This window comes from Mobula birostris, chromosome 2 (genome assembly GCF_030028105.1).
Source record: "Mobula birostris isolate sMobBir1 chromosome 2, sMobBir1.hap1, whole genome shotgun sequence".
Classification (NCBI taxonomy): Eukaryota; Metazoa; Chordata; class Chondrichthyes; order Myliobatiformes; family Myliobatidae; genus Mobula; species Mobula birostris.
This window is the reverse complement of record NC_092371.1, coordinates 178289642-178310630: the sequence shown is the minus strand read 5'-3', so window position 1 is coordinate 178310630 and position 20989 is coordinate 178289642. Positions and strand designations below refer to the sequence as shown.

Here is a 20989-nt window from a genome sequence, read left to right as displayed (position 1 = left end):
GGGGTAAAGAAAGGGTTACTGCAAGCAAGCTGTTTCCACTGAGGTTTTGTGAGACTAAAACTAGAGATCATGGGTTCAGGGTGAAAGGTGAGATGAAGGGGAACTTCGTCACTGTGAGGGTAGTGTGAGTGAAACGTTTAAGAGAAATTTGGATAGGTACACAGATGGGAGGATGGTATAGGGGGGCAATGATCTGAGGTGCGGATTAATGGGACTAGATAAAATAATAGTTTTGCATGGAGTAGATGGGCCAAAGAATATGTTACTATGCTGTAGTGTTCTATGATTTCCCCAAATAATCTGTGACCATTTTCATTCACACAACCATCTTACATACTGTATAACTATCATATCATGGAAACCAGACTCCCCTCCATTGACTCTGTTTACATTACTCACTGCCTCAGTAAAGCAGTCTGCATCATCAAAGACCCCACTCACTCCAGACATTCTTTCCTGTCTCCTCTACCATCGGTCAGAAGATACAAAAGCCTGAAAGTACATAACACTAGGCTCAAGGACAGCTTCTACCCTGCTGTGAGAAGACAGTTATAAAAAGGTTTCCTGGTATGACAATCTACCTTGTTATGAGCTTGCACCTTATTGTCTGCCTCTGCCTATGCTACGCTTTTTCTGTAATTGTATTACTTTGTTCTGTATTCTTTTATTGTTTTCTCTTATATGCCAAGATGCATTGATGTGATAAAATAATCTCTATGGACAGTATGCAAAACATTGGTGCACCGTACATCTGTACATGTGACAGTAAGAAACCAATTTGCAGTTCATAGATCAACCTCCCACGCTGATAACTCAAATCTCTGCAGTTTCTCTGCTTGGTTGACCTGTGAAATAAGGAAGCAGCTTGCTGATTCTCTGTCCTGCCCTACAGAATGGTGTCAGTGTGAAGGCGAGTAAAGATTATCATTCTTGATTTCTTAGAGGTGGCATGGTAGTGTTACAGCTTTTCAGTGCTAGCATTTGGATTCAATTCTTCGCGTTGTCTGTTAGGATTTTATATGTTCTCCCTGTGATGGCGTGAGTTTCCTCCTCCTACATTCCCAAGATGTGCAGGTTAGGGTTAGTAAGTTTTGGCCGTGCTATTTTGGCACAGTGACACTTGTGGGCTGCCCCTGCACATCCTTGTATGGTGTTGGTCGTTGACTCAAATGATGCATTTGATGTTATTTATAAACGTTTTAATGTTTCGGTGTACATGTGACAAATAAAGCTGATCTGATCTTTATCTTTATTCTCTCTGTGATCCAGAAGTGATTAAGTTCTCATGGTGCTGTCTGACAGGGAAACTGTCTTTGCTTCTCTGCTCCCATCTATTCACCAATAGGCAGCAGGATTTGCTTAATTATGCTGACTTAAATATCAGATTTGACTGCTTCTAAATTTCTAAGCCACTCTTTAATCAAATTCCATCTCAATTTTACATGTTCTACATTCTGGGTCAAGTCCTGAGACAAATCTGTGAGCAGCCATTGTGGGAGCAACTACTGTTTGAGTGGTCAGGCTTTGGCTCAAGGGGGTTAGGCAAAGGCTCTAATTTTCCAGTAAGTTTCTTTCTTTGTCTATTAGTACAGTGGTCCCCAACCTGCGGGCTGCAGATCAATACCGGGCCACGAAGCATGCAGGGGTGCAGTGGTAGCCGGGACGCACCCAGCACATCTTTAAGAAAAAAGCCGAAATAAACAAGCTGATTTATTAGGTGCCGCCCGGCACGTAAATGTTGGCCCAGATCAGAGGCGATTGCCGAGTTCACTTGCTCTACGCATTCCCCCGAATTCCTATAATGGCCTTCATTGTGGGATGTTCTACAAATGTTTTTGAAAATATTGATCGATCATGTTACCTCCCTAAGAACTGCTATACGATGCCCTTACTTGTTGCTGTTGTTCTATCATATCCTTAAAGTGAAGGTGCCTGGAAATCCCATAATTATTATAGAGAGAATCCAATGTCTGCCTGACAATTTATTGCTTTACATCTGACATTGAGCAACTTTTTAGTGGTAGGGACCTTACTTCTAGTTGAAATACTGTGTTTTCATATCTCCCTCAGATCTTGAGTTCTAGGTATAGACTGTCAGTCCAGCAGAGACCTGAAGCAAGGTTGCAGTGACAAAGCTCTGTCTTTTGGATGGACTTTTAAATTGAAGCCAAATCGATTCTTTTACAGGATACTGGCACTTTCCTGAGGAAAAATGATGGAGTTTCAAGTTCTAGTTCGACTTTGTTGTCATAGGCATACTCAGCCACGGTGTAAATGCCATGGAAATTAACTGTGTGCAGCAGCAGCACAATACAACTCAAATACAACAAATGTAAGTTAACATAATCTTGCAACAGATGGTTTGTGTTTTTGAGGTCAGTTCAAGAACCTGATGGCAGTGGGGGTAAAAGCTGTTGTTGAACCTTGAGGTGTGGGTCTTTAGGTTTGTGTACCTTTGCATGCTGGCAGCATCAAAAAGAGGGCTTGGCTCGAATAGCAGGGTTCCCTGATGATAGATGTCACCTTCCTGAGATATCACCTCACTAGCTGGGAGAGGGGTACTCATGATGGGACTGGCCGAGTCAGTCTATCAGTCTCTGTAGGCTCTTCTATTCATGTGCATTGGAGTTCCTGTACTGAGCCATAATGCAACCAGTCAAAATGCTTTCCGCTGTTCATCTGTAGAAGTTTACCAGAGACATTCCAAATCTTCTTACACTTCTGAGAAAGTAGACACACTAGCGTGCTGTCTTCATGGTTGCCTCTCTATTCTAGGCTCAGGATAGATCCTCTCAGCTGTGACTATGCAGAAACAGGAGGCTGCTCCTCATTTCCACTGCAGACCCCTCAATAAGGACTGGTGTATGCCCTACCTCCCCTTCCTGATATCTGCCATCAATTCCTTGGTCTTGCTGACATTGAGCGTAAGGTTGTTAGAACAAGACTCAAACCAGTTGACCTATTTCATGCCTGTATGTCTCCTTGTCACCAGCCATGGTTCTGCTAACCACAGTGATACCATTGCCGAACTTGTAGATGGCTTTGGAACTATGGGGACAGATATAGAGAGTGCGGAGCAGTGGGCTAAGCACGCTGCACTGCAGAGTGCCTGTGTTGATAGTCATTCAGGAGGAGATGAGGTTGCACCGGTTGCTGCCTCCCAATGAGGAAGTTGAGCATCCAACTGCAGAGGGAAGTTCAAATGCCCTTAGTGGGAGCCTCATAATAAATTTTGAGGGGATGTATTCCCTAGTACCCTGGACAATAATTATGTCTGAACCGGTCTCACTGGCATCTCTGTGAAAGGACATTGTGTGCAAGTTGGTGACTCCATTATAAAATAACTAGCCTGCTGTAAAGAATTGGCACACCCTGGGATCACCACAGGCACCATTTAACTGGAAGATTTTCCTCTCATGTAGCGTTGAAATAAGACAAAAGAGTCTATGTTCTTGAGACCATTTTGTCATCCTTTTGAATGGAAACATCACATTAGCTGGATTGCAATCTGCAGCCGCCTGCCCTGTGAATCCATCAGACTGTCAGACAGTACAGCATCCTCATTAATTTCTTTTGCTCCTTTTCATCTTGCTCAAGACCGCTGATTTATCAGAGACAGGGGTTCACTTCTGGTGAGGTTATATTGGCGGAAAAGGTTACATCAATACAATTTTTTAACAGAAACAAAAACTGGTACCAGTTTGCCTCACCCACACCAGATATCATGCCACTGTTTGAATGATTGAAGTGATTTTTTTAAAAAAAATCAGAGCAGGGTCTAAGTCAGCTTGACATAACGTTTGACAATAGATAAATCACATGTGGGTACACAGCAGCCGAGAACTGCCAACCCTCCCACTGCAGACTGTGTTCATGTCATTGTCACCTCTGTTACTGTCAGGCTGAAGGTTACAATTAACGCAACCACCCACACACACACACAAGCCTCTCCATGACGTTGTACCATTCAGGGTGGGGTCTTCAGTTGTAGCTGTATTTGAATGTGGGATGGACGCATACTGTAGTTCATTCAGTCTACAGTTTATATATTTTTTCTGAAGCATGTATTTATCTCATAGAGTCATGGAATCATAGAAGAAAATAGCACATATCCACGTTCTTCAACCCAACCAGTCCATACTGACCACAGTACCACCCAGCTGGTCTCAATTTCCTACATTAGACTATATGACATTGGAGTAGAATTAGGCCATTCAGCCCATTGAATCTGTTCTGCCATTCTATCATGGCTAATTTATTATTCCTCTCAACCCCATTCTCCTGCCTTCTCCTAGTTACCTTTGAAATCCTGATTAATCAAGAACCTATCAACTCCTGCCATAAATATACCCAATGACATGCCTTACACAGGCATCTGTGGCAATGAATTCCAGATTCACAACCTTCTGGCTAAATAAGTTCCCTCTTCATCTCTGATTAAAATGGGATATTCTTCCATTCTGAGGCTATGATCAATGGATTTATTCTGCATGGAGGCCTGTCATGGGTGGTGTTCCACAGTGACCTGTACTGGATCCTTTGCTGAGAACATAGATGAGTGGGTTAGTTGCAGATATGGGCAGCGAAATGGCAAATGGAGTTTAATCTGGATAAGTGTGAGGTGTTGCACTTTGGGAGGTCAAATGTAAAAGAAGACTACACAGTTAGTGGCAGCACTTTGAAATGTGGGATCTTCGTTCATCTGAAAATGGCAAGCCAGGTTGATAGGGTGGTAAGGAAGGCAGATGGTCTTTATTAGTCATGGCATTGAATTCAAGAGTCAGGAAGTTATGTGGCAGCTTTATGAAACTCTGTTTACGCCACATCTGCAGAATTGCATTCAGTTCTAGCCACCTCATTACAGGAATGATGAGAAAGTTTTGGAGAGAGTACAGAAGGGGTTTACCAGGATGTTGCCTGGTTAGAGAGCATGTGCTATCGGGAGAGGTTGGGCAAACGGGCTGTACTTTTCTGGAGCAACAGAGCCTGAGGAAAGACCAGATTGAAGTTTATTAAATTATGAAGGGCATAGATAGAGTAGGCAGTCTGAATCTTTTATCCTAGGTTTGAAAAATCTAATGCTAGAGGGCATGCATTTAGGTGTGAGGGGTTAAGTTCAAAAGAGGTAAGTTTCTTGCACAGAGATTGACGGGTGCTTCAGATGGTTCAGGCAGATATGATTGAGGCATTTAGGAAGGTAGCAATGAGAAGAGGGCATGTCGTGGGTGGTGGGGTCCTTAATGATAGATGCGGCCTTTTTGAGGAATCAGCTTTTGAAGATGTCCTGGATGCTGGGGAGTTTAGTGCCCAGAATGGAGCTGGCTGAGTTTGCCACTTTCTCATGACTACATTCCCCAAACTGAATGAAATGTTCCTTGGGGTGACACAGTGGGTACAGATAGTACAGATGCTGCTGAAGACCTGGGTTCAATCCCGATATCTGGTCCTGGCTGGGTGGAGTTTGCATGCCCTACCTATCACTGTGTGCATTTCTCCACAGTGCTCTTGTTTTCCCCAGAACCCCAGTAAATAGGGGGTCAGCAGGTTACTGGTTACTAAATATGCCCCTAGTGTGTAGAATCTGGCAGGAGTTGTTAGGACAATAGAGTGCAAATAAATTAGGATTGGTGTGAATGTGTGGGCTGGGTGAAAGACCCTGCTTCTGACACCACACACCTGCAGCAGATGTTTAGTAGTAAATGGGTTCTGAGACATTTATTGGGCCAAAGGTTCCTGCACAATTTGTAATTTTTGTCCTTCTGTTTATCATTTGGGAGCATTGGTACACAGCATTTGAAGTGCTGACACTGGTTGCCTACGGCCAGCATAGATTAAAAATACAAACTGTCTTTGTAAAGTCTGAAATTGTAAAGTTTGGGGCTTTAACATATGGTACAAGTTGGAAAAGAACTTTATTGTAGGTTCTCAATCCTGTTAATTGATGCAATTTGCCACAGAAGGTCATTCACTTGTTTCCCAGACACCAACAGGTTTTTTTTGTCATGTTGACAGTTTTCTTTTAATTAACTTCATTGTATGATTTTAAAATTTCATGTGAATTATTCCCACTTGTGAAACATCATCCATCAAATCAAGTTTAGGAAAGTCATGTTGATGTGTCACATTGTTTAGTTTGTTGATATACGTGTACATGGTTGAATGATAATAAACTTGAACTTGATTGACTAGTGAGCAAAGGTGAATTAATGCTGTGTACAGGAGCTCTAGAGACCTGCAGCACAGAAACAGGCCCTTTAGCCCAATTCATTCACACCAACCAACGTTTCCATCTAAGCTAGTTCAATTCGCCCATAGTTCTGAACCCTTTTTATGCCATTGACCCCTCCCATTAACCCCGGGTTGGGAATCCCTGCTCTGAACCATTCCCGTCCATGTACCTATCCAAGTGAAGTGTCTGTCAATGTTGTTAATGGGTCTGCCTCAACTACTTCATCTGGCAGTTCATTCCATAACCTGGCCACCTTTTGGGTGAAAAAGTTGCCATTCAAGTTCCTATTAAATCTCTCCCCCGTCACCTTAAACATGTTCCCTCTAGTTCTTGAATCCCCAACCCTAGGAAAGGACTATGTGCATTCACCCAGTCTCTTCCCCTCATGATTTTATACGCGTCTGTAAGGTCTCCCCTCAGTTTACTATGCTCCACGGAATAAAGTCCATACTGCTCAACCCCTCTCCATTATTCAGACCTTAGCGTCCTGGCAACATTCTCGTAAATCTTCTCTGCGCTATTTCCAGCTTAATCCTGAATTTGAACTTAAATTATGGCTTTAGCTTGTGAGCAGTGCATTACTATTTAAGCAGAGATATTTCAGCATTGGAGAGTTAACAGTTGGAAATAGTTGTTTCCTGTGTCCATGGGCCTTCTGTTCCCAGCTGAAGAGTAGGGCTGAAGTTATGCTTGGAATAAACAACACAATCCAGGGCAGACAGCCAGCAATCTCTAAAGTGTGAGAGATATCCCTAAATAGAAGTTACAAAGACTTACAAAATTGATAGTTTTACTCACCTTTTTCACCCAGAAATTAAGGAAATTAGGGACCTATCTCTATGGCAAATGGTACAACCCTGTAATCTAAAGTTTATCATTTTCTCTGCTATAATCTAGATTAACTGACCATTAGTCATATGCATAACAACATTTGGGATCAAATAAGAGCCAAGGACTCTTTACATGCCAATCAATTGAATCATGTAATATATCTAGTTGGTGGCACAGTAACATAGTTGTTAGCACAACGGTTTACTGTACAGGTGACCCAGATTCAAATCCTGATGCTGCCTGTAAGGAGTTTGTACGTTCTCCCTGTGACCACATGGATTTCCTCTGGGTGCTCCAGTTTCCTCCCACTATCCAAAGACAATAGACAATAGGTGCAGGAGTAGGCCATTTGGCCCTTCGAGCCAGCACCACCATTCACTGTGATCATGGCTGATCATCCACAATCAGTATCCAGTTCCTGCCTTATCCCCATAACCTTTGATTCCGCTATCTTTGAGAGCTCTATCCACCTCTTTCTTGAAAGCATCCAGAGACTTGGCCTCCACAGCCTTCTGGGGCAGAGCATTCCATACATCCACCACTCTCTGGGTGAAAAAGTTTTTCCTCAACCCCGTTCTAAATGGCCTACCCCTTATTCTTAAACTGTGGCCTCTGGTTCTGGACTCACCCATCAGCGGGAACATGCTTCCTGCCTCCAAAGTGTCCAATCCCTTAATATTCTTATATGTTTCAATAAGATCCCCTCTCAGCCTTCTAAATTCCAGAGTATACAAGCCCAGTTGCTCCAATCTTTCGACATATGACAGTCCCGCCATCCCGGGAATTAACCTTGTGAACCTACGCTGCACTCCTTCAATAGCAAGAATGTCCTTCCTCAAATTTGGAGACCAAAACTGCACACAGTACTCCAGGTGTGGTCTCACCAGGGCCCTTTACAGCTGCAGAAGGACCTCTTTGCTCTTGTACTCAATTCCCCTTGTAATGAAGGCCAGCATGCCATTAGCTTTCTTCACTGCCTGCTGTACTTGCATGCTTGCTTTCAGTGACTGATGTACAAGAACACCTAGATCTCGTTGTACTTCCCCTTTTCCTAACTTGACTCCATTTAGATAATAATCTGCCTTCCCATTCTGACCACCAAAGTGGATAACCTCACATTTATCCACATTAAACTGCATCTGCCATGCATCTGCCCACTCACCCAGCCTGTCCAAGTCACCCTGCATTCTCATAACATCCTTCTCACATTTCACACTGCCACCCAGCTTTGTGTCATCGGCAAATTTGCTAATGTTACTTTTAATTCCCTCATCTAAGTCATTAATATATATTGTCAACAGCTGCGGTCCCAGCACTGAACCCTGCGGTACCCCACTGGTCACCGCCTGCCATTCCAAAAGGGACCCATTAATCGCGACTCTTTGTTTTCTGTCAGCCAGCCAATTTTCAATCCATGTCAGCACTCTGCCCCCAATACCATGTGCCCTAATTTTGCCCACTAATCTCCTATGTGGGACTTTATCAAAGGCTTTCTGAAAGTCCAGGTACACTACATCCACTGGCTCTCTCTTGTCCATTTTCATAGTTACATCCTCAAAAAATTCCAGATTAGTCAAGCAAGATTTCCCCTTCGTAAATCCATGCTGACTCAGACCGATTTTGTTTCTGCTATCCAGATGTGTCGTAATTTCATCTTTTATAATTGACTCCAGCATCTCTCCCACCACCAACGTCAGGCTAACCTGTCCATAATTCCCTGTTTTCTCTCTTCCTCCGTTCTTGAAGAGAGGGACAACATTAGCCACCCTCCAATCCACAGGAACAGATCCTGAATCTATAGAACATTGGAAAATGATTACCAATGCATCCACGGTTTCTAAAGCCACCTCCTTAAGTATCCTGGGATGCAGACCATCAGGTCCCAGGGACTTATCAGCCTTCAGACCCAACAGTCTATCCAACACCATTTCCTGCCTAATATAAATTTCCTTCAGTTCATCCATTACCCTAGGTCCTTTGGCCACTATTATATCTGGGAGATTGTTTGTGTCTTCCCTAGTGAAGACAGATCCAAAGTACCTGTTCAACTCGTCTGCTATCTCCTTGTTCCCCATAATAAATTCACCCATTTCTGTCTTCAAGGGCCCAATTTTGGTCTTAACTATTTTTTTTCCTTTTCACATACCTAAAGAAGCTTTTACTATCCTCCTCTATATTCTTAGCTAGTTTACCTTCGTACCTCATTTTTTCTCCACTTATTGCCTTTTTAGTTACCTTCTGTTGCTCTTTAAAAGTTTCCCAATCCTCCGGCTTCCCACTCATCTTTGCTATGTTATGATGTACTGGTTGGTAGGTTGATTGGTCTTTATGAATTGTGCCGTGATTAGGCAGGCATTAAACTGGTGGGCTGCTGTGCAGCATGGCTCAAAGGGCCAGAAAAGCCTACTCCATGCTGTAAAATGTAAAGAAATATCTGAAGCTAAAAGCAGGAGAATAATTCAACCACCATTTTGATTTAATGGACTTGTCATGTAAAGTGTGGTAGATGGGTTCTGCTTATGAGCTGGTGTGACAGGGAGCTGAATGATGACAGCAGCCTTGATGTGACCTCCCTGTGGAGGGTCACTGCAAAGTGTCTACCCTCATCAGCTCTCGGGATGGAAAAGAGGAACCTGCCCTCGTCAGAAGGTGATTGGTTCAGGGGTACTGCCCTCGCCAGGAGGTGATTGCTTCAGGGGTACTGCCCACGTCAGGAGGTGATTGGTTCAGTGGTACTGCCCTCGTCTTGAGGTGATTGGTTCAGGGGTACTGCCCTCGTCAGAAGGTGATTGATTAGGGGTACTGCCCTCGTCAGGAGGTGATTGTTTCAGAGGTAACTACCCTCATCAGGATGTGATTATTTCAGGGGTAACTGCCCTCATTAAGAGGTGACTGGTTCAGGGGTAACTGCCCTCATCAGGAGGTGACTGGTTCAGGGGTATTTGCCCTCATCAGGAGGTGACTGGGTCAGGGGTACTGCCCTCGTCAGGAGGTGACTGGTTCAGGTGTAACTGCCCTTGTCAGGAGGTGACTGGTTCAGGTGTAACTGCACTCGTCAGGAGGTGATGGTTCAGGTGTAACTGCCCTCATCAGGAGGTGACTGGTTCAGGTGTAACTGCCCTCGTCAGGAGGTGACTGGTTCAGGTGTAACTGCCCTCGTCAGGAGGTGACTGGTTCAGGGGTACTGCCCTCGTCAGGAGGTGACTGGTTCAGGGGTACTGCCCTCGTCAGGAGGTGATGGTTCAGGTATAACTGCCCTCGTCAGGAGGTGACTGGTTCAGGGGTACTGCCCTCGTCAGGAGGCGATGGTTCAGGTGTAACTGCCCTCATCAGGAGGTGATGGTTCAGGTGTAACTGCCCTCGTCAGGAGGTGACTGGTTCAGGGGTTCTGCCCTCGTCAGGAGGTGATGGTTCAGGTGTAACTGCCCTCGTCTGGAGGTGATGGTTCAGGTGTAACTGCCCTCGTCAGGAGGTGACTGGTTCAGGGGTACTGCCCTCGTCAGGAGGTGACTGGTTCAGGGGTACTGCCCTCGTCAGGAGGTGACTGGTTCAGGGGTACTGCCCTCGTCAGGAGGTGACTGGTTCAGGAGTACTGCCCTCGTCAGGAGGTGACTGGTTCAGGAGTACTGCCCTCGTCAGGAGGTGATTGTTTCAGGGGTACCTGCCTTCATTGACACTCAGACTCTGGGTTACTGTTCCTCGGGGTGAATTACTGAGAATGAACCTCAAATTTCATTGCAGTAAAACGCCAGCCTTCTTTCTGAACCTGGTTACCTGAGATTTAATTAAATTCGATTGCCCCAGTGAATGACACATTTTTCGCACAGTAGTCATGTTTCTGATTTTCTATCTCAGATCTGCTTCAAGCTCAGATGAACCCAAAGAAAACAAGTGTACTTAGGACTCTATTAGTGCATTCATTCAAATTTTATTTAAATCATCATTGCAGTGACAGGTGTGAGCAAGATGGGAGCTGATTTTTATGAAGTCAGGGTTGAGTTTATTATCATATATTCAATCACATGTCTGCACAGTTGTAATAAAATTACTTGCAACAGTATCATAAGCATGTAATATTGAACACGTAACATTTGCAAGAAAAAAAACATAAATTGTATAAAATTATCCTTACTTTCTGATAATCCAACCTTGGTCATGGTGCCTGCAGACAAAGAGGACTATACTGGTGATACAAGGTCTACCTTTTGGGCGTGATGCTACTGGAAAAAGCTCCAAAGAGTTTATGACAGCAGAAAGGAATTTGAAAACCGACCATGACAGCTATAATAGAAATAAATTTTCCTGAGTGCTACGTGAGCTAATGACTTCTAAATCCCTCTGCCTACACACGGTCCAAATGCCTACGTTCTCTGCATATTCATGTGGCTATTTAAAAGTCTCTTGAACATAACTGCCTCCAGCACATTCCAGGCACCTACACTCTCCGTGCAATAAAAAAACTTGCCTAGCACATATCCTTTGAACATACTCCCTCTCGCCTTAAATGCATGACCTTTGGTAATAGACTTTTCAACCCTGGAGAAAAAAATTGTTGCCTCTCAATTTTGTAAAGTTCTATAAGAATCAGGTTTAATATCACCGGCATAGGTCATGAAATTCATTAACTTTACAGTAGCAGTACAATGCAATACATGACAAAATAAATATAGAGAAAAACAAAATCAATTACAGGCAATATTTATAAGTATATGTCTATTAAATAGTTAAGTTAAAATAAGTAATGCTAAGAAAAATAGAAATAAAAAATAGTGAGGCAGTGTTCCTGGGTTCAATGTCTATTTAGAAATCAGGTGGCAGAGGGGAAGAAGCTGTTCCTGAATCACTGAGTGTGTGCCTTCAGGCTTCTGTACCTCCTTCCTGATAGTAGCAATGAGAAGAGGGCATGATCTGGGTGATGGGGGTCCTTAATAATGGGCACCGCCTTTCTGAGGCACCTCTCCATGAAGATGTCTCGGGTACTATGGAGGCTGTTACCCATGACGAAGCTGACTAATTGTACAAGTTTCTGCAACTGACTTTGATCCTGTGCAGTAGCCCTTACCATCCCCCCTCCCCCCCATACCAGGCAGTGATACAGCCAGTCAGAATACTCTCCGCAGTACATTTCTAGATGTTTTCGAGTGTTTTAGTTAACAAACCAAATCACAAACTCCGGATGAAATGCAGTCTCTATTTTGCCTTCTTTATAGCTGCATCAACATGGTTAGATCCTCAGAGATCTTGACACCCAGGAACTTGAAATTGCTCACTCTCTCCACTTCTGATCCCTCTGTGAGGATTGGTTTGTTCATCCTCCCTTCCAGAAGGCCACAATCAGCTCTTTGGTCATGCTGACATTAACAACACCACTCAACTGACTAGTATATCTTGCTCCTGTATGTCCTTTTGTCACCATCTGAAATTCTGCCAACAATGGCTGTATCACCAGCAAATTTATAGATGGCATTTGAGTTGTGCCTAGCCACACAGCCGTGGGTGGCTTGACACATCAGGTCTCCCCTCAGCCTCAGCTGTTCCAGAGAAATCATTCCTAGAATATCAACCTCTCCTTATTTCACACACCCTCAGATCCAGGCAGCATCCAGGTAAATCTCTCCTGCACCCTCTCCAAACCTCCATATCCTTCCTGTAATGGAGTGACCAGAACTGAATGCCAATACTCCAGATGTGGTCAAACCAGAGTTTTGTAAAACTGCAACATAACTTCCTGACCCTTGAACTTAATTCTTGGACAAATAAAAGCAGGCATGACTTGAGTCTCCTTTATCACCCTATCAAATGTGTGGCCACTTTCAGTGTGTTATGGACTTGGACCCTAAAGTCCCTCAATACATGAATACTGTTAAGGGTCCTGTCATTAACAGTGTACTTTCAAAGTCATTAACAAGCTGACAGCAGCACCAATGTTCCCCAGCATTGAGGTAGAGGTTAGTGCCTAAAACCCACTCACCAAAGAGTCCTGAAAGGCCTCATTGTCTATACATTGTCTCAAAGGTCTCACTGACTCATTTTCTGAACAGTGCTAATGAGTAGAGTGATCTTGGGGTTCAAGTTCATGGCTCTCTGAAAGTGGCTACACAGGTCAATAGGGTGGTTAAGAAGACATACGGTATGCGTGCTCGCCTTTATTAGTCAAGGTGTTGAGTTCAAAAGTCAGGAAGTTATGTTGCAGCTTTATAAAACTCTAGACCACATCGGGAATATTGCATACAGTTCTGATCACCTCATTATAGGAAGGATGTCGAGGCTTTGGAGAGGGTGGAGAGGAGGTTTACCAGAATACTGCCTGGATTAGAGGGTTTGTGCTAAACTGAGAGATTGGACAAACTTGGGTTATGTCTCTGAAGCGGTGGAGGCTGAGGAGAGATCTGTTATGATTATGAGAGGCATAGACAGAGCAGATAGACAGCATCCTTTTTCCCTAGGGTTGAAATATCTAATACCATAGGACAAACATTTAAGCTGAAGGGGGTAATTTGAAAGGAGATGTGAGGGGCAAGTATTTTTTACACAGAGAGCAGTGGGTGTCCAGAATGCACTGCTTGGGATGGTAGTAAAGGCAGATACATCAGGGACTTTTTAAATACTTTTAGATAGGCACATGAATGTGAGGAAAAAAATTAGGGCTATGGACGTTGTGTAGGCAGAAGAGGTTAGTTTAGTTAGCCATTTGATTACTAATTTTGTTGGATAGCCATAATGTTGTGTGCTGAAGAGCCTGCTTCTGTGCTCCTCTGTTCTGTTCTATTGTTGCTCTCGTCCAAATACTGTCAAAGGAGCCAAACTCTGCAACTCAGGTAAGAGCAAATGACCTTCAAATCAAGTTTGCAGTTGATTGAGTATGGCTTTAAATATCCCAGGAAACTTCAGGTCAATGGGAATTAAAATGGAAATTATCATAAAGGTGGGACGAGTGAGATAATTGATCCTGAATCATTTCAGCCCCAGGAGATCACTATAAGAGTTTCTCAGTAACGTCTGCATGATAATTCTGTGGCCTTCCTTCCAGAATAAAGTCAGCTATTTTCATTTTCATTTTCAGTCACAGCCCCTCAGCTAATGAACCAGTCCATGCCATTCCCATGGAGTCTGTCAGCTTTTACACCAAGTTCAACATGGCGAGATCATTACATTATCTTGCTCTGTTAATCTTGTAGATCCCCTCCATTATGACCTTCAGCTCTTCCCCTTTGACAATGAGCGTTCGAAGTGCGTTGCAGTAACCGTCCTACTAATTTTTCTCTTGCCCAGCCTGTCCGATTACAGTAAATTGGTGAACCTTAGAATCTACACAGAACAGTCTGCAGTTTCTATTGAATATTTTTATTGAACCCTTTCAGCATAAGGGAAAAATATTGTTGAAACAGTTTATTAAAGATTATTAAGAAATAATGTAATTTGCTTTATAAAACATTTGTTAACATCTTTGGTATCATTATCTGTGACAGTTCTGATCCCATACTTTTCTCTGTGTATGATTATTTTGTGGTAAGGGTTTAGTTATTGCATGCAGCATAAACACTACACAAAATCTATCAATTAATTTTTAAAAAGTCTGAGTTATAGACAAACAATTTTGCAGAGAGTGTGGAGCTTGGCACAAATGAATCAGAATCAGGCTTATTATCCCTGACATATGTCATGAAATTTGTTGTTTTGCAGAGCAGCAGTACATTGCAAAGATATAAACATCTATAAATTACAAAAATAAAGACATAATGCAAAGAAAGAATAATAAGGTAGCGTTTATGGGTTCATGGTTGATTCAGAAATATGATGGTGGAGGGGAAGAAGCTGTTCCTAAATTATTGAGTGTAGGTCTTTGGGCTCTTGTAAATCCTCCTTAATTGTAGTCATGAGAAGAGTGAACGTCCCAGATGGTGAGGTTCCTTAATGCTCGATGGCACCTTCCTGAGGCACTGCCTTTTGAAGGGTGATGGGGAGGGCTGTACCCATGATGGAGCTGGCTAGTCTGCAGCCCTGCAGCCTCTTGGGTTCCTGTGCTTTGGAGCCTCTGTACCAGGCAGTGATGCAACCAGTCAGAATGTTCTTCACTGTATTTTACCAGCCTTTGGTGACATATCAAATTTCCACAAATGACTAACGAAGTAAAGCTGCTGGAGTGCCTTTTTCAGGGGGTCAGTAGGCTCTGATGATGAAGAGAATATTGAATCTATAACAGGCAGAAATGAAGGAGGCACATTGACTGTGTATCGATGATCAATCCCAGCAATTACCGCAGTGAACAGAAGTGATGCTCGTTAAAGACACTGACTTCAGATCCCAGATTTCCATCAAGTGCACGACCCTCATCACCAGAAAATCCCTCACCTACCGAACATTATTATATCAGGGAAAAGGGAAGATGATGCAGGGACAGAAGAGTGTTTGTGACAGATGAAAATATAATACATGAGATCATTAGGTTTAACAGTTTTTGTTCATTAATGGATTTACACATGATTGGCAAGGCTAAAGTCTTTCAGCCATCAGTAATTCACCTTTAGTATGTGAAGACTTCTTGCAGTTCTAGACCAGTAGTTAAGGGGCATTGACCCCCTCTCCACACATCTCCTTTGAACTTTCCCCTTCTCACCACAAATACATGCACTCCAGCATTTGACATTTTGACTCTAGGGAAAAAGATAGCAGCTGTCTACTCTATTTAGGCTTTACCTAATTTTATACATTTCTATCACGTCTTCCCTCAGCCTCCGCCTCTTCAGAGAAAACAACCCTAGTTTGTCCAACCTCTCCTTATAGTACCTGCCTGCTAATCCAGGCAAATCTTGTTGAACCTCTTCTGCACCCCCTCCAAGGTCTGCACATCCTTCCGGAATGTAATGCTCTAAATGAGGCCTGACTGGAGTGTTGCAAAGTGAGCATTTATAACGAAGGGCATTGAGAGCAATTGTACCAACAGAGTGAAGAAACGTGAAAGATTTCAAAGGAAAATGAAAAGTTAGTTTAAGATGGTATCCAATTCAGAAGCTGTTTAGCTTGATAAACTCTGACCTGCAGTCTGTGCACACAATACATTTACGAGCACAATGTCAGGTCTTGGTTTATTGAGAAACTTGGGGTGGAATTAGTGTAATGCTCTTCCTACTGAAGTATAACAAACCCCCCACAGAGACAGGCCGTCAGTCATGACACTATTATGCCATGCTTTTGTTGCTTCTGACCTCAGACTAATGATTAATTTGCATTGCTATGGCAACACAAATAGTTTTGGGAACACGTTTGTTGAACAAAGCTGAATTCAAGCACACTCTCGCAGCCTTCAACCCGCACTGGGATCAGAGAAAGATTCCATTATCAAAAACTTGCAATTATGTAGCTTCCTATGCACTTCTCACTATTGTGAAAATTTTGAGTAATACTGCTGTTTAGAATCTAGAAATTCATAACAAGCACACAGGCCATCTGGGTTCCTCAGCCTGTATAACTGGTTAATGGAATATGCCGCTCTGTGACTTAACTCCAGGTCCCCGCGAACTTACTGCCTTAGCTGGACAGAGATCTAACTATGTCTGATTGTCTTGGTGGAACTTGCCATCCTATCAAACCTGAGCTCCACAAAGCTGTGATATCTCTAAGTCCTTGAATTTCAAAGGCAAGTTTATTGTCCAATGCACAAGTACAATAAAAGATATGTTTGCAGCCACATCACAGGCACAGAGCAGCCTTCAAAAGAAATTCTGATTTACAGAAAAATTACACAGGTAACACAATTAGACAAAAATGTCTATTGTAATGCAAAGTAGTCAGAGTATCGCTAAACTGAAGTAGTGATTAGGGTTTTTGCCAGTTGTTGCAAGAACCAAATGGTTGAAGGGAAGTAACTGTTCCTGAACCTGGTTGTGTGGGACTTCAGGCTTCTGCACCTCCTGCCCATTGGTAGCCATGAGGAGATGACATGGCCTGGATTGTGGGCATCATTGATGATAGATTGCCTTCTTGAACAATGCCTACTGTAGGTACTATCGACTGTGGGGAGGGATGAGCCCATGACTTATCGCACAGAGTCACTACCCTCTGCAGCTTCTAGCATTAATATAGAAACATAGAAACACAGAAAACCTACAGCACAATACAGGCCCTTCGGCCCACAAAGTTGTGCTGAACATGTCTCAACCATAGAAATTACTAGAGTTACCCATAGCCCTCTATTTTTCTAAGCTCCGTGTACCTATCCAAAAGTCTCTGAAAAGACCCTATCGTATCCGCCTCCATCACCATTGCTGGCAGCCCATTCCACGCACTCACCACTCTGTGTTAAAAAACTTACCCCTGACATCTCCTCTGTACCTTAAACCTGTGCCCTCTTGTGGCAGCCATTTCAGCCCTGGGAAAAAGCCTCTGACTGTCCACACGATCAATGCCTCTCATCATCTTATACACTTCTATCAGGTCACCTCTCATCCTCCATCACTCCCAGGAGAAAAGGCATTTGAATTGCATTATTGGACCATGATGAAACCAATCAGGATACTTTCAAAAATACATCTGTAGAAGTTTGTTGGAGTGTTCAGTGACAAGCCAAAACTCCTTAACCTTCTGAGAACATTAGGACACTGGTATGCCTTCCTCATGATTACATCTATGTGTTGGCCCCAGGACAGATCATCAGATATGTTAATGCCGATTTTCTCCACCAATCCCACAATGTGGACTGATTCATGTTTTTCCTCCTTTGCCTTTCTGAAGCCAACAATCAGTTCTTTAGTATTACTGATAATGAGAGAGAGGTTGTTGCTGCAGTACTATTGAACGAGGCATTGGTATTGGGATCTGAATTGGTTTCTTTTTGTATTTGCAATGAGATACAGTGCATACTGTTCATACAGATCAAGTAATTACACAGTACTTTGAGGTAAAACAATAACAATGCAAAATAAAGTGCATATATACAGAGGAAGTGCAGTGCAGGTGACCTATCACATTCCAGAAAGATGACTCATCGCCACCTGTGATTCATCCAACAACAGTCATGTCATCAGCGAGTTTGAAGATGGCATTGGAGCTGTGCTTCACCACACGGGTTTGGGTGTAGAGCTGTGGGCTGAGCACGCAGCCTTGAAGTACAGATCCTGTGTTGTTGATCGGCAAGGATATGTTGTTGCTAGTCCTCACAAATGGAGGTCTGCCAATGAGGGAGTCTAGCATCCAGTTGCAGTAGGTGCCACCAAAGTTGGGAGGACTGTTCCCTGATGTGTTGCTCAGTGTCCAGTGCTCTGCAACCTCTGAGTGCTCAGCAATCAGTGTTCCATTATTGAGAGGGAAATGTGATCACTGAGGTAATCAGTGTAATTTACTGAGCTATGGTTAGTTATCTAAATATAAAACAATTGGATATTCTGTCTTCGCTGATGTTGAGTTGAGAGCATGTGGAAGTCACTAAAACAGAGTTGGAGTTAAAGTGGCTCACACACTGACACATTCCAGTCAGCCTGAGTTACCTGCTTAGAGCTACCAAGTTCTGTGAATATAATGTTTGTAATGGAAATTAGAGCAATTATGCTATGTTAGTAGTTGTCTTTCTTGTACAAATTAGGGAGGTGAAATTCTACCTGCTAATAATTTTACTCCAGTATTATCTGTTATATTTTGTTGTAGTTATCAACACAAGGAAACTTAACCTTTGGTGGATATTTATCCAGCATAATAAAAATATTTCTTTTTTATCTGTGATGTAAGAGATGCAGACTTTTACTGAGCTGGAAGAGGTATTCAGTATTTTGTGCATTGTAATTACTGAGATATTTATTGGTATTAATCCTGTCCTTTAGGTATGAATATGTATGCCGGTGTTTTTGTGGAAACAGGCGAGGTACAACTTCCCATGCTTTAATAAACTGATGTCTTACAGAACTAAAGCCATGAATATTCTTCTTCTTCTAAAGCCCATCTCCTCTACTGAGGCATTGGCCACTGACAGTACCTCACCAGAGTCCTCTGTCCTGGGCAGTCTTTCCAGTTGTCCCTAGCAATAGCCCATCTTACATGTCTTCTAGAGTGAAGATCTTTCCTCTCCCAAGGATGATGTCTCTGGAGATCCTGTGGCATTACGGTAACACCGTAGTCCTGAATAAGGATCTTGGCCAAAATATCATCTGTTTATTCATTTCCATAGATGCTGCCTGACCTGCTGAGTTCCTCCAGTATTTTGTGTATGTTGTTCTTGGTTTTTACAGGATGGGGTTGCTAGCCCCATGCCCAATCCTCCTCCTTCTCAGCTGGATTTGGAAACATCCATGGCCAAATTTAAAGTCACAAATATAATGTGCATTAATCTTTATTGGAAGAATAGATTATTAAATCAATGGTAGTGTTTGGGTCACACTGATTTATGTCTTTCTTACTGGTGTTTAATAAAACACAAGGCCAGCAAGTAATTTACTACTGCTGATATTAACTTTCTGATTGTGGTCTTTTGTTGACAGACCAACAACTCTCATGGTCACCTTCTCATCCCTTCAATGAAGCCATCTCCTCTCCATCATCGAGGACCATGAAAGGATTGACTACGAGTCGTACGCAGCCCCAGCTCAGCTCAGCGCACACCTGTGGCCTAGTGACGGATGACTGTGAACATTCCCATGACCACTCACACCATGGCCTGGATTCCCGTCAGTCATACCTGCTCAGTCCGACAGACAGCTGCCAGATGGACCGTCACCGCTGTTCGCCCCGCAGTTCCATACACTCCGAGTGTATGGTTCCCATGGTTTCCGGGGAGCACATGTCCAGCAGCACGTTCCCCCGGATGCACTACACCTCCCACTACGACTCTAGGGACGACTGCACCAGCGTGTCACACACAGGCAGCAAAATCAACCGCATTCCCGCCAACCTGCTTGACCAGTTTGAGAAACAGCTGCCACTACAACGTGATGGATTCCACACGCTGCAGTACCAGCGCACCTCCACCACCAACGAGCAGCGCAGTGAGAGCCCCGGCCGTATCCGCCACCTCGTGCACTCTGTTCAGAAGCTGTTCACCAAATCTCACTCGCTGGAGGGCGCCTCGAAGGGGAATGTGAATGGCACCAAGGGGGAGGGCCGACATTCCGACGATCACCATCATTCCCACCATCCCAAACATGGCAAGCGGAGTAAGAGTAGAGAGCGGAAGCCAGAGCCCAAGCATAAGTCGGCGATGAGTGCCTGGTGGAGCTCTGATGACAACTTGGACAGTGAAAGCACGTACCGTACCGCCAGTGCGATGAGCAAACATCACATGGACCACATCTCTCAGTACTATCCAGACAGCAGTCAGGGGGCCTTCAGTGATCTTACGCTGAAGACGTCGAAAAGCAACAACGATGTTAAATGCTCTGCTTGTGAAGGACTACCCATGACTCCTGAAGGCAAATACATGAAACGGAGTTCATGGTCCACACTGACTGTCAGCCAGGCTAAGGAAGCCTATCGCAAGTCATCTCTCCATCTGGAGAAACCTCTTGTCCATCAGGAAATTAAATCATCTCTAAGGCCATGTCATTACCTACAAGTAAGTCACAGACTCTCTTTGAATTTTGGCAGCCCTATTGACATTTTCCATTTTATGTTGTTCATCTTGACAGGAATTTAATAAATATAATGTAAGTTAGTAATATTGCATGGTCCTACAAACAATGTATTCCCTTACCAATTTGTAGTTGGTTTATTATTGTCATATATACCAAGATACAGTAGAAAACTTTGTTTTGCATGCCATCCATCACAGATCATTTCATCACGTAAATACATTAAGATAGTACACAGGAAGAGCAAAAAGCAGATTAAACTGCTACAGTTACAGAGAAGGACTAGCACAGGTGAAATGCAAGGACAATAACAAGGTAGATTAAGAGATCAAGAGTTCATTTTATTGGTCCAGAGGTACATTCAGGAGTCTCATAA

The 20989-nt window shown here is 43.3% G+C and overlaps 1 protein-coding gene across 1 annotated transcript in view; it reads left to right on the top strand.

Annotated features, from left to right (window-relative positions):
* Positions 1 to 19580: 19580 nt before the first annotated feature.
* dlgap2a (discs, large (Drosophila) homolog-associated protein 2a) overlaps positions 19581 to 20989 on the top strand; it is a 118105-nt gene continuing 116696 nt past the window's right edge. Inside the window, exon 1 of the mRNA XM_072278305.1 lies at positions 19581 to 20597. Coding sequence (XP_072134406.1) covers positions 19596 to 20597 — 1002 coding nt within the window. The 5' untranslated portion in view covers positions 19581 to 19595. The remainder of the gene's footprint in view (positions 20598 to 20989) is intronic.